The sequence below is a fragment of the Triturus cristatus genome, chromosome 9 (assembly GCF_964204655.1).
Source record: "Triturus cristatus chromosome 9, aTriCri1.1, whole genome shotgun sequence".
In the NCBI taxonomy this organism is placed as follows: Eukaryota; Metazoa; Chordata; class Amphibia; order Caudata; family Salamandridae; genus Triturus; species Triturus cristatus.
In genome coordinates this window covers 585,427,820-585,442,304 of record NC_140592.1, presented here as the reverse complement: position 1 = coordinate 585,442,304, position 14,485 = coordinate 585,427,820, and the positions used below count along the sequence as shown (strand labels likewise).

The window sequence follows — 14,485 nt, the reverse complement described above, 5'->3', positions numbered from 1 at the left end:
AGCGGCATTTGTAAACAAGACAAGCCTGGCGGAGCGTGGCGCGCGCGCGCTTGGCGGGGGCGGGGGGAGCGCATTCCAGGCGGGGGAGCAGACCCTTTGAAGTGCGATGCCAAACTGATTGCATGGCGGCACGATGCGCGGGATTGTGCGCGTGCTCGCCATGCAATCCGCTTTTCGGAGCACTTTTAAATGCCCCTTACTATAGTCTCGCTTTGCGATCGCTTACGTGATAGCAAGGCGAGACCTAAAAAAGGGGGCTTGGGGGGCATCCCCCCCCCCTTCAAAAAAAGCGTGTGTTTAAAAAAAAAGGGGGTCTTGGGGGGGTCTTCCCCCCCTCCCCATTCCCCCCCCCCCCCCGCCAAAAGAAGCACCTGTTTCCACTGCGATGTGGAGGCAATCTGCATCGTTGGAGGAAATGGAAAGACACTTCCGCTTCCTCTTTATGACGTGCAACGCAGATCGGAAGAGCTGGGAGATGTGAGGACGTGGAGAGGTCAGGGGGATTTTAGTTTAAAAAATAAAAATTTAAGGGATGAGGGAGTTGTGTTGGGATCGGAAATAACCTTTACCAAGAAAATGCCATTATCATGCATGGTTTTACAACGAAAATCGTTGTAAAGATATGCGTGGTAAAGGCATTTTCGTGGTAAAGGTTATGCGAGGTAATGGCATTCGCGTTGGAACGCATGCGTGGTAAAGGCATGCGTTGCAACGGAATGCGTTGTAACATCATACAACCAAAGAAATAAGCTTGAACAATTGGAGTTCCTGCTAACAATCATCTACTTTATCTGGTTTCAGCCTGGGCAAAGTCAGTGTGCCAATGCAAGTCCTAACCTGATTCCCTTTGGACCCCTCTGTGCTTTTTTTTTTTATAGTTGAGCAAGGTGATTGTTTAGTGTCTCATTGAGGCTGAAGTGGCTTATCACTATCGTACCATTCGCCTTCCTCAACACCAGTAAGATCGTACTTGATCTTTTCCTTTTCAATAGCCCAGCCAACAATTTCCCATGTTTATCTCCCTTGCTATGCAACCTCTGCCTGTACCCTTTACCAGTGAACTTGTCGAATGTATCCCAGATTCTCTCTTTCTCTTTTTACATCGATGTCTCTCGCATGCTTTGGAGCACAGGCTCTTAACCTTTTTGAAAGTCTTCCATCTGTGTCTTACTTCCTCAGGGATTCTCTCAGCTTGTGACTGGAGACTGCAGAATCTTCGTGTGCACTCACGATTCAGGACCACTTTCATTGCCTTTCCTTCCACTCCACTGTTACCTGTTGATTTTGAGTTTGTTTCAACATATGTATCTATCGTGGCAAGAAGTTCGCTTCGAAAGACCGAATCTTGTAACATCACCAGACTCCGCCTCAGGGTTGGGATTAGAGAATTAACTTGTTTGGGGCTCAATTTACTGAAGTGGTTCTGGGTGGTTTTCAGGCTGCTAGGCAACTGCTTAGGTCAGTAAATGACACCTGGAATTTGGTGGCCAGGTTTGTTGGCTCTTTGGTTGCCCTCGATAAGAGGGAGTGCTTGGCTGGGCTCCTTGGGCCTCTGTGGAAATGTCCAGGCAAATATGCTGGATGCAGCTTTGATGATTCTCACTTCTTTGGAGAACAGGCCTCCCTAAGCTTAGTGACACTAACCGGGCATGCAACAGTTCTTGAGCTTTGGAATTTCACATTTGCTGAGAGCATGTCGCTAGTCTGCATGGGGAGTTTTGAAGCTTTAGAGGGCTTTTACCTCCGGTATCGCCATCATTCCCGCTTTATCAATGATAAATCCATGTCCACTACAGCCTCATTATTAATAAGTGATTGTCCAAGTAGGTCAGTAGTCCTGGAAGTAGAAGTATTATTAGCAGATGGAGTATTGCGTTGAATTTCTGTATTACTATTTTTTCTTCTTCTAGTTCTTGAATGAGCATTTGTAAGTTTCTGAAATTCAGGCAATGTAATGTAGTTTTTATAGACATTAAATGCAACTTCATAGCAGTGAAAGGACCAAAAGAAGTTTGTCTTTGCAACAGGTTTTAAATAGTTCAAGTGCTAAATAGTACAATTTTCTCGTGTCACATCTTTGTTTACAATGTTTAATATGTCATAGGAAATCAACTCTTATTAAACAAACATTGGTACCTTCTATTTGAAATTTAACAGTGTTGATATCTTATGTAACATTGGTTTTATATGTGTAGACCCGAGCAACAATATACAGGCATAGTTTTTCCAACAATGGACTTCTTTGGATAGTATGTGTCCAACATATATTTGTCTTTGTTTGTGAGATCAAAATGTGGAGCCAATTCCGGGTAGGCTTTTCAGAACTTTTGAGGTGATGACTTTACTTCTTAATTTTATTTCTTATCTAGGTTTCTATTTGTTTTCTTTCTTATGGGACCACAAAAGTGTGTTCCAAATACTTGTTAAAGCCATTGCTGCAGACCAGTTTATTTTCTTACCTCATTGTAGTTTTTGGTAGTATTGTGCTACATTAGTAGCCCAAACTGTATTTTTGCCAATAATTGTCCTAATTTCAAAATTAAGTTGTTACTATGATGTAGTTTCCTAATAGCCAATCATCTAACTCTTTATATATTTGTTTTCTGCCTCTGTGCTCCTTATTCTTGTATATCAGTTTATGTGCAAGATGGTTAGGATTCGGTTTGTTGGGCACAGTTTCAATTTTTGGGCTCGACAGCATGCTAAAAAAGTAGGTATTGGAAATGATTTATGTTAGAAAGGAGTTTAATTAACATGAATTGTTGAAAGATGTTTGAGATGAGATCAGTTACTCCCTCTACTTTCCTCTATTAGTAAATATGACCATCCCCACTTTCTGGTTATCCATTGTGGTGGCAATGATATCAGGCATTTAACTGGAGTTTTAATGGTAATTGATATGAAGGAGACATTTTCCATCTCAAGGTTTATATTTCCGAACATACATTTTGTGTCATCAAATATTTGTCAGAGACAAAAGTGGAAGTGGTCTACTATAAATGCTGCTAAGTTTGAAAAGGCTCAAAGAAATGTGACTAACACCATGTCAGCATTCCTTTGTGATCCTAAAATGTCTTAGACTTTTCATCAAAATATAAAAAATTGCAATGCAGCACTGTATTATCCTGATGGTGTACATTTTTCTATCTATGGAAACCATATTATAATGTCGTACAAAAATACTTGGCTTGACAAATATATAAATGTGTTAATTGAAAGTAAACTAAGGCTCCATTAAGATCCACCCTGTATTAACTAATTTTATTTTGTCATATAATAATCTTTTTGAGGGAGGATTTCAGTAATACGGCAGTACTTTCTTGATAGTTTCGAGGAAGTACCACAGTACATCATAAACTTAAAAAAAAAACTAAATCTATAGAAATTATGTTTTTCTAACCCTACAGACTTTGCTCAACTGTTTCCTTTCTTTCTATGTATTACAAAAAGAGGTATAAGCTAAATTTCACCTTAAAACACAGAACAAAAAAAAGTATGGTCTAAACCGATGGCCTTCAAACTTTTTAATGCTGCACCCCCAGTAAAGAAATAAAATACATCGGGCCGCCTCATATTTTTCACAATTAATGTATTAAACTGGCAATGTTTAAATATGTCTCGACTTATTTAAACGTAAGGCATATTTAAACATTGCAGTTAAATTCTGTTACCATTTTTCCCAGCTAGAATATAAAAGAAGCTAGTGATGGCCCATTACAGAGTGGCTTACTGCCGCTCCATTTTTCCCCATCGCTTAAAACAAAGCACTGCTATCAGCATAATGCTTCTTTTGGTCAGAGCCTGGCGCCCCCCCCCCCCCTCTCCCCCCCCCCCCCCTGGAATTACTGTTTGGTGCCTGGTCTAAACGATATGGGTGTCTTTTTCTTTTTTTTATTCAGTCAAAGCTTTCATAACCAATATTATTGTTTCATCATTGCCATGTACCACAGTATGCCGTGAAGGTACTACGGTATACTGCGGCTGAATATATCACTAAGTTTTTTGCCTTAATTTCTTAAAAACAACTGAAAAAAATCACATCAAATAACAAAGGACCTTTACACTCCATAAGCTATATTCCTGCCAAGTTTCATGCAAATCTATGTTCGAGGCAGATGAGCTGCAGATCACACACTATGCATGGATCGCCATCTGGTGTTGGGCCCGGATGTTTGCACTTGTTTTTGTCTTGGAAAAGTCTTTAGAAGTCACGTGATGGGTGACTCCTCCTTTGGACGATCGTGCGCATGGGCATCGGCTCCATCTTCAGATTGTTTTTTTTACGCCATCGGGCTCGGATGTGTTTATCGCGCTTCAGTTCGGTGCCATTACCGATCCAACTTTCGACGCGCCATCCTCACCATTTCTCCGGTATTGTCTAGATCGCGATCCCTAGTGGTCGCGCATTTCTTCAATTTCGAAGTCCTCGATTCCGGTTGTCGTGAAAGCCTTCGAGCCTACTTAGGCCATTCCATCTGGCTCATGGAATGGAAAGGACTCCTTTTTAAGAAGTGTCCTCAATGTGGGTCGAAGTTCCCACACACAGACCTTCATGAGGTGTGTAACCTCTGCCTCTCACCAGAGCGCGAGGCCAAAGATTGTCCAGCTTGTGCCTCTTTCTGCTCCAAGAAGACCATCCGGGATCGTCGAGCCTGAAGAACTATGTCTCGCTTGTCGGCACCCATTCCAAATGACATCTTCCAGGAAGGCGTCTATGTACCAGAACAGGAGCAAATCGAAGAAGGCCCCATCAGCACCTCTGAAGCTGATGACTCCGACCTAGAGGACATCACTCCTGAGCAGTGGGTCTTGAGTAGTGACGTCGACCCCCGACCCCCTTCCCCCCGCACCCCAAAAGGCTTGTGTGGCACCTTCACCTTCGGGCCCAGGTGCACACCGAGACAATACTTCCCATGCCCCGCCTTCAGGCCCGGCAAAGAATTCCACAACGAAGCCTTCAGGCCACTAGGGCTAGAGTCAGCCTGTCGTCGGTGCCCATACTCAAGCCCCGGCACCGAAAAAGAGACCTTCCGCCATATCAGTGCCGACCTCTGCCTCCACATCCACCCTCTCGGCACCCAAAACTACCAGCACCGACCCTTCGACTCCGCAGAAGCAGTCGCAACCGAGCAAAAAGATGCTACCTAAGATTTCCCATTCGCAAGCTTCGGACCCGAAAAAAGCATCGGAACTGAAAAAACAACCGGTTCCACAAACTCCTGCAGAGACTAAAAAAGCTCATGCTTCAAAGACTAAGGAGCACAAGTCCACTCCAGAATCGGTGCCATGCAAGCCTTCGGAACCGAATAAATCCGCGCCGAGACATCAGCCTCCACCAGAAGAGCTTTTTAAACCAGATCCCTCCCAAAAAACTCTTCTAAAAGGCCCACGGACTGGCCAACTGACTCAGTTCTAAAAAGAGACCACTGGACAAGTCTCCACCTGCTCCACCACCTAAGAAAAGAGACATTGCGACATCGCCTCTCCCAGTGGACGATGATGACACCTCTGACACAGGAGAGGGGGCGGGCGATGAACCACTAGGGGACACTAGTCCACCTTATACCCCAGACCCCTGGGACGATTACAACACACCAGATGTCCCTAGCGTACCACAAGACAACATCTACCCCTCTAGACCTTCCCCTCCTGGAGATACCATAGGTTTCACCCAGCTCGTCCAGAGCTGCACAAAACCACGGAATTGCCTTACACACAGACCCTGTGGAAGAGGATTTCTTAATGGATACTTTTGCCACTTCACAAAAGTCCACTGCTGTCCTCCTTATGTTAAAAGTGGTCATCAAACATGCACCTGAGGTGTTCAAAGATCCTGTGAGGGCTAGGGTTATAAACCCCAAGATAGAGAAAAAAATATAAAGCTGCCCCAGCAGACCCTATTTACCTTAAAGGCCAGATACCATTGGACTCCTTATTTGTCTCCAATGTTAGAAAAAGGGCTAACTCGCAAACCTCAGGCGACACTCCACCTCCCGACAAGGAGTCGAAGCTCTTGGACGCCTCTGGTAAATGTACGGCGTCGCAAGCGGCTAATATATGGCGCATCACCAATACTCATGCCCTGTTAGCCAGATACAATAAAGCACACTATGATGAGTTAGAGTTCCTATTCCAACACCTCCCTGATAAATACAAAACGAAGGCCATCGACCTCGTACAGGAGGGTAAAATCATCACAAACACCTCCATTCGTCGAGCTGTAGACGTGCCAGACACCGCCTCCAGGGCCATCAACACAAGTGTCCTCCTGTGTAGGCATGCATGGCTACGCATTTCAGGGTTTAAACCGGAGGTCCAAACTTAAATTTTTAACCAACCATTTGACCAGGAGCATTTATTTGGGCCTGCCGTGGATTCATCTCTCAAAGATGAAAAAAGATACAGACACAGCTAAATCAATGGGAGCTTTGCAATCACAAGCTCCCAGACGTTCCTTTCGTCACTCCTCTCACAGGGGCACATCAAGAGGCTTCTCCTCTGACAATCCCTCCACGTCCTATAAAACTCCCACCCAGACCACATTCACCAGAGGCTATCCAAGAGGAGGCTACAGAGGTGGTAATAACAAGGGTAGAGGCAAGAACAATAATACCCGCTCCGCCTCCACCCCTACCCAGTGATTTTTCTCCACTCCCCCCAGACCATTCCACTCCGGTCGGGGAAAAATTACTACTTTTCCTACCTGTCTGGAACAACATCACCACAGACAGGTGGGTGAGACAAATCGTTCAATCAGGTTACTGTCTAGAACTCACTTCTACCCCCCAAACATACCACCCACACAAAACACCCAATGTCATCTGAACATTTATCGCTGCTAAAGCAGGAGGTAACCTCCCTCCTGCACAAACATGCGATAGAACCAGTCCCCCTGCAACAGCAAAACACAGGGGCTTACTCCCTGTACTTCCTCATTCTCAAGAAGGATGGCTCTCTAAGACCTATCCTAGACCTCAGACCCTTAAACCTGTACATACACTCAAACAATTTTCGCATGGTCACGCTTCAACAAGTCCTTCCTTTTCTCTCACAAGGCGATTTCCTTGCCACTCTAGATCTCAAGGACGCCTACTTTCATATTCCCATTCACATCTCTCACAGGAAATATCTCTGGTTTGTAGTGGACGGTCAGCACTACCAGTTCAAGGTCCTCACACTCGGAGTCACCACAGCACCCAGAGTATTCACCAAGTGTCTGGCGGTAGTTGCAGCTCACCTAAGGAGACAGCACATTCATGTCTTCCCATACTTAGACGACTGGCTCATTAAAACCCAACTCGTACCATCAGTGTGTACATCACACTGTCGCCACAATCCAACTACTCCATGACTTAGTGTTTTGTGAATGTGTGCGGTGTGGACCATGTAGCTGCTTTGCAGATGTCATCTAAGGGAATGTTCCCTAAAAGTGCTATTGAAGCCCCTATCTTTCGTGTTGAGTGGGCTTTAGGAGGAACCGATAAAGTAAGTTTTGCTTTGTAATAGCAAATTTGTATGCATTTAACAATCCCATCTAGCTATCCCAGACTTAGATATGGGGTTGCCTTAGTGTGGTGGTGAAAATGACACAAAAAGTGGTTTGGTCTTATGAAAAGGTTGTGTTCTTTCAATGAAATAGAGTAATGCTCTTTTAACATGTTAAAAGTTCCATTTTACATACACACATGCCCTTGGGGCATGTGTGTGTGCAAGATGTACTCATATGCATATTTCAGGGGTGCAACAGGGTGTCCTTTTGACACCCTGGCACCCTTGAAATTGCATGAGCAATTTGCGATTCTCTAATTGAGAATCGCAAATTGAGAATGTCTTCCCATTCATTCCTATGGGCCTCTAGGCCCATAGGAATTAATGGGGAGGTATTTCTTAATTGCGACTCGCAATTTGCGAGTCACAATTAAGGAATGTTTAGAAATCGCTATTTTTTAAGCGATTTTTACATGCATAGCCTTTTGCTACTCCTTATTAGCGAATCCTTATTTTTCGCTAATAAGGAATCGTAAATGGAATTGTTTATGCATGTGCCAGCAAATGCCTTAAAGAGATTGCGCGTTGAGGCAAATTACTCCGCTACATCTGAAGGAACACTATGTCTTAAATCTGTTCCCATTGCCATTCTCTCCAGAAATACATTGACTGCCGTATCAAATAGTCGCACATTAAGGCACTCTGTCTACTTGTTCCATTTTCCTAATATTCACACTCAATCCCTCTGTTTTTCGCCATCTGTTCCTCCTCATTGTCCATATCTCTCTGCTCGCTTTCCTCCCGTTCCTTACAGCAAATGCCTAATCCATACAGTGCAAATAACTGTTTTTAGGAATATGGAAAGAGATATTGTAACAGGATTGAAAAATTGGAGAAACTGACTTGGAAGAGAAAACATGTCTAGTTAGGCGCTAAAGGAGGGCTTGCCCACCAGAGACAATGATGCTGTTAAGAAAGAGAAATGAGATCGATAACAAATAACCTCTTGAGGAAACTTTTCACAGGAGTATTTATCTTGGTATCTCTTTGGATGTTTTTTAGCTGCTCCAAAAGGGCATTCTTCTGTTTTAAAGCCAGTAGTGGCCAAGATTTTTGCATATTTCTCTGTATTGAGATTTGGGAAGCCCACGCTACTTGAGTTATGGCTGATGGTTATAAAAATGTTTTCTAGTCTACATCTTTGCTCAAAGGTATTTTGTGTGGGCCAGTTTGCTCTGTCCGGTATGTCCTGAGGTGTTCCCTTTTCAACACTACGACGACACACCAGAATGCACATTTTTTTTTTATTTACTAAGTCAACAGATGCTCTAAATTCCCTTGAATGGTCTTCATCCCACACATGATGACCTTAAATTCATATAGGCTGTCAAGTTCTTGGACCGTTTCGACAGCGGTGAAATGTTTGGACTTGACCCCGAAGCCTTAATCCAATTCCTTTCTGATGAGGCTTACTCAGCCTTGCACAGCACTTAATGAAAAGGTGCACTTTTCTGTTGGTAGCAGGTTAACGTAGAGCTTCTTTCTTTAGCTAAAAGGAAACACACTGGCATAAGATATGCAGCTAAAACTGAAAATAGGAAGCCAAAGTTTCAGTAGAAGGTTGACCTTTCTTGGAATTGATGTATTGGCAAAATGATAAGGAAGAGGACTGTTCAGTAAGGGAGACCGGAAAGGGATAATCTAGGAACCTGCATAAAGTACCACCGTAGAGAGAGCATGCCTCTTTCATAAGACCATAAACACTGGACTTATTGGACTGTAACTTCTTCGAAGTGATTTCGATTTCTAGATCAAGACCGGAGGGGGGAAAAAAACATATGTTCATAGTAAATGCATGTCTTAAATGGTTGCAGCAACCAGCAGGTCTACTTCTTCTCCAGCCTGTAGCATGAAAGGTTGAAGTGGCATTTTCGTGAGTCCGTACTTTTTTTTTTTTTTTTAAACATGTCATTGCGGCCTCTTCCTCTCCACCATCTCACACTAACTTTTCACATTTGTCATTTGGGTTTGCCTATTGTCACTAACTACTAAGGTTGGACACTTTGTGGGCCTTATGCCCACTGAGGTCTGAGTGCACACATGGGAAATACCTTCTCCTGAGGCCAGGCTGTTGGAATTTGTTCCGTTGTCTTTGCTCAATGACTAACGAGGCCTTCTCCCATGTGCCCAGGTATGTTTCTAGTTAATAACCTATGTACTCCCAGCAAGCCTAGCAGCTATTGTAGACCAATGTGGCAACCTTGTGTGAAATGTGCCCTCCCCTTCTTCTTTTGTTCCCTTTTTTCACTTGTTAAGAATTACTGTGCACCAGTGATAAAATTCTGAATAAAAATAGTATACTTAATGAAACCTTTTTGAATGTTTTTTTATTTTTACAATGCTGTAGTCCTTTAGTGTTCACATGCTAAAGTACTAGAAATATATGTGTGTTACCAACAATAATCTGCTTTACTAATTTCTGCGACATTTGTGACCTTTATTTGCAGGGGTATTGAATACATTAGCCTTGCTTAAGTACTTGGTCATGCTGGTTTTAATATTTGTACAGGAGCACAAAAAAAAAACATAAGGGCAACAAGGCCGTTTTTGAAAACCGCCTTAGATGATAGTTTGCTTAACATGTGCCTTAAAAATTAAGGGGTGAAACATATAAAATGGCACCCATTTGGCGCCATAGTTAGATGTGCGTTACTTGAAATATATATTTATATATATTTTTTTCTACCTCGACCTTCAGATGAAACCAAACGTCCACCTAAGCCACCTACACTTGGAGACTTCTTTTCCGAAAGTAAAGAAACAAACGCTGGCAGGAAGAGAATTCATCCCAGAGAGCGAGGACCACCGAAGGGCTATAGGTTTGTTTTCTGCTTCTTTTTATTGTTAGTTTCTACAAAAGTTGTTTTATTCAGGGTCACAATGTTGGTGGCAGGTGGAGAGTTGTTGAAATTTTTTTTGTGTGACCATTAACATTGTTGGTGTTCCTTATTCATGCTTCTGGTGATCAAGTATAAATCCGGGATTTTCTTTAAAGAAATGGAGCCTGAACTCGTAGGCCCCGTTCACCTTCACACTAGGTCATAACATCCTCAAATGCAATGTTTTCAGTGTCTGTAAAACCCTGTAACGAGGAGGCACTCATAAATGCTGCCTCTGTTATTGAAAACAAAGGGCCTATTTCTTGTTCCAGCATTCCCAGAGACCTAATCTTGAGTAAGTACCCTTCATAGTGGTCTACACATTTTCTGCAGGTCCTTTCTCAGTAACGTAAAACACAGCCTCTCGTCTCTACCAAGAAATGTCAAACATTTCTCCTGTGCTGGGACTAAATTATATTAAGCCATAAACCAGACATTGGCACCCCTGAAGAAACCACCCTGTCTAATGAACCAATCCTTCCTTGACCTGTGTCATAATCAATATCATGCAGATAAGTTCTCTGTCGTTCGCATTATAATGCATCTAAACGCCCACGGGGTGTTGCAGCGCTATGCAAAATGTTTTCCAAGGTAATGGTGAACATTTGTCACTAAGCACACCATAGATAATGGGTACAGGATACAATATGTACATTAGTCATAGCAGAACATAACATGTAAATCAGTTATCAAGCTACAGAGGTGAGATGTGCAAGTCCTGTTACATGATAAGTATAGGAAGAGGGTGCTTGGTGTTCTTTGAACTTAAAGGCCTGTAGTGCTGGAGCAAATTTTTTTTAAAGTGGACCCTCGTCATGGGGCCACTGCAGCTTGCACCTGACATTGCTCCTGCCAGCGCTGCCAATGACGGTAATTGCTTACTCCTACAAGTGTGACAGTTCAGACTATTCCAGGCCACCAAAGATATAAGAATAGCTAGGGCGGCAGGTAATAGTCATTTTGTATGCATGTTGAATTAATCAACAACTGTTGTGCTAATCTCTAAATTAGACCAGCATTGCCACAATGTGGCACACTGTCGCATGCGGCGGTGTTGACAATTAAGTGCCAATAGCGAGTACCGGACACCACAGGTCCCAATTAAGCACTGCCCAACTCAGCATTTGATTAGGGGTTACTTATGTGAACACAAAGTGTTTTGAGAAGCTGTAGTGATTGGCCCTTTAGAACTCTGACTTTATCTGACTATTCCAGTTTCTGTTGAAGGTTTTTGAGGGAAATATGATAAAGGGCCTTGTACTTGATGCAGAGAATTTTGAAATTTGGCATATATTTTTTGCAAACCATTTTAGGGCATCAAGAACAGGAGGGCTGTCAAATGTTCTAGTGTTACTAATCAGCCTAGCTACAGAGTAAGGTAGATCTTTAATGGGGATGGGAAGGGTTTGACTTGGGTAGTCTGAACTGTGTATTCCCAAATGAAATTTGTAATAGGAGTGCCTAGATGCTAGATTCAAATTACCTTTTTAAGTCCAGCATGTTCTGGCTCTTCGAGATATACTGTAGTCACTCTATGGGCATACAGCCCGCCCATTGGCTTGTTATTCATTACTTGGACTGTCCTTGAAAATGCCCTGCTTGCTAGTGGGTAATTGTTCTTCTTTGTCCCTCCTTATGCTCATTTGTTTCCTCCTACGAAGCAGGGACTAATTACTGATATTGTTCCACTGTAGTCTTTATCTGTTTATTTTGTGCAATGTATTTTTGGTTAGTTTCCAGCTCGTGTTCCAAATACTCTTGTTTTTTTTCTGTCCACACTGCATCTGCCTGCTGCTCCCTTTGAAATAGCACAAAGGCACCGATAAATGGCAGAATGTTGTTGCGTTTCGCCATTGTTTTACCTACATTTTTTTTTTTTTATAACCAAGTTTATTAAAGATTTTTCGGCTCCTTTCCCAGAGTGACTGAAATAGGCCGGTTGCTCTAAATGGCATTTGTAGTTTGCAGGCTTTCATCGCTCTGAAAGCAATATGCAGACGTATAACTGCAGTGCATTTATCAAATACTTCTGCCTTGCAGATACGCTTTGTAGTACCAGTGCTTTCGCTTGTTAGACTCTTGTGTCTAATAATGGGCTTGGAACCCACCCATAGCTTACCATTCATTGGCATAATTATCGCTCTTCTTTGCGGTCTCCTCCATAGCTCTTTTTAGGTCTCGGCTGGCGTTGGCGCGCGCAGGCGCTCCTTGCCTGCGAGAGCTATAGTCAACACGTCCGTTTCGAGAAGGGGACTCGAGCCCCACCCCTCATTTCCATTGGGTAGCCTCAGCGTTTATGATAAACGCTGGCTTCCCATTGGAAAAGAGGGTTTTTATTTGCCTCCCTTTAGCATTTTGGTGGACTGTCTCGCCTGCTTCACTGCTGTGGTGAAGACATTTCTTATCAGCTTGTTTCTTTAACAAGCTGATAAGAAATGTCTTCACCACAGCCGTGAAGAAGCATGCACCAGGTGTCCTGCAGCCATGCTGGCTTCTCGCCTGGAGCATGAGCCAGCCAGCTCTCTCATTGGTCTGCAGCGCGGTCCTCCATTCACTTTCGGGACCGCGCTTGTTGCTATTTGCACCCCTCGCCTGGCTGGATTTGATTTCTCCCTGGGAGAGTTGCAGCCTCCACGCAGCCCTGTCATTGATGCGGAATGGTACACTCCTGCTGTCTGCCTCTCCTTTGGAAGTAGGTGGCGGATCCTGTTGTCTCTATTTACCCTCCAGCTTGCTTGAAGCTTGCGTCATGGCTACTCATTTCGAGGAATCTGCCTGACTTGGAGACCTTGGTTACCCGATTGGCGGTATAAGCATTAGTATTAAGGGGCGCCAGTGCCCCGGGGGCTTCAGGCCCCTCTCACTTCCAAGCGTTGTTGTGACAGGTCTCTGTCAGTACCGTAGTGACGGAAGGGCAGGCACCGTGTCAGGATGTGCTGGGGATTTTTTGGTCCGGGATGGGGTCGTTGTGGTGTGTGAGGCACAGGGCCAGATGAGAGTTACACCCGGCTGCATCTGTGGGGCGGAGTCACAAAGAGCAGTGACAGCCCGTTTGAGTGCTCCAGCTGCTGGTGGGTCCCTCCGAGCTCCCTCCGTGCACCCCTGCCCGGTGCATCCTCTCCCGCCGCAGTGAGCACATCCGCCCCACTCGGAGCAAACAGCACCATTACAAAAAGACCACTTTAAGAGAGCAGCTTCCACTGTTAAGTGTTACCATGGCGATGAGCAAGCTTTCCATGCTCTGAATGAAGATGAGGCAGGGTGCAAGCAACCTGCGGCTGCATGCCGCCACCAGAGGCTCCCCAGGAATGTGCCCCCAGAAGGACCGGCACAAATGTGTAAGTGGGCCATTGCTTTGCCATCTGTTTGCGGGTGTTTGCTTTTCGTTTTCAAATAAGTGGGTTGCTTTTGTGGATGATTTGTACCATGAGCCAACGATGCAATTATCATGGGAAGATGTGTCTTGACACTGGACAGAGCGTTTGACGTAATGCTTGATTTTTTTTTTTTGTGACATTTTTGGAGCAATGTCTTCATGAATGTTTTATTGTGCATTTACAAGTGCTCTGAATCCACAAAAAGGTCCTCGAGGCGCTTTAAAGCTAATAACATAGATCAGTGAGACAAGCGGTCACTGATTAGATCTATGGTTCACCTGTAGGTCACCAGGTTCAAAGAAGGGCGGGGTGACTTATCTTTGATTTTTTCCCGAGAGTGATACCTTACGTAGCAGTGAGTTGGGTGTTTGTAAACGTTGTTATTAAGCGCTACGACCCGGCAGCACAGAGATGGCAAGCACTATATGAATAAACAGTGCATCGTTCGAGTACAAGCCTCGACGAGAAATGCACGATTGTGTATGATTACAATGACATGATGTCAAATGGACTTTTGCGTACTTACTAGTGTTCCGGAGAATGATACTGCCGCCGCTGTATTTTTAAAATATGTTTTTGGTATGCTTATGTTGTTAGGTAGTGATTGGAAGTAGTTTAAATGTGTTAAATAATAAATAAATAGCGTTTTCATATTTTGGTGAAGGAAGAGATGTGCAATAG

The 14,485-nt window shown here is 43.8% G+C and overlaps 1 protein-coding gene across 4 annotated transcripts in view; it reads left to right on the top strand.

Moving 5' to 3' along the window:
• The window catches only part of CCDC9 (coiled-coil domain containing 9), a 347,944-nt gene that overhangs the window by 142,462 nt on the left and 190,997 nt on the right, over positions 1-14,485 (top strand). For all 4 annotated transcript variants that reach the window (XM_085625629.1, XM_085625627.1, XM_085625628.1 and 1 more), the window contains one exon: positions 10,247-10,367. In XM_085625629.1, coding sequence (XP_085481755.1) covers positions 10,247-10,367 — 121 coding nt within the window. The remainder of the gene's footprint in view (positions 1-10,246; positions 10,368-14,485) is intronic.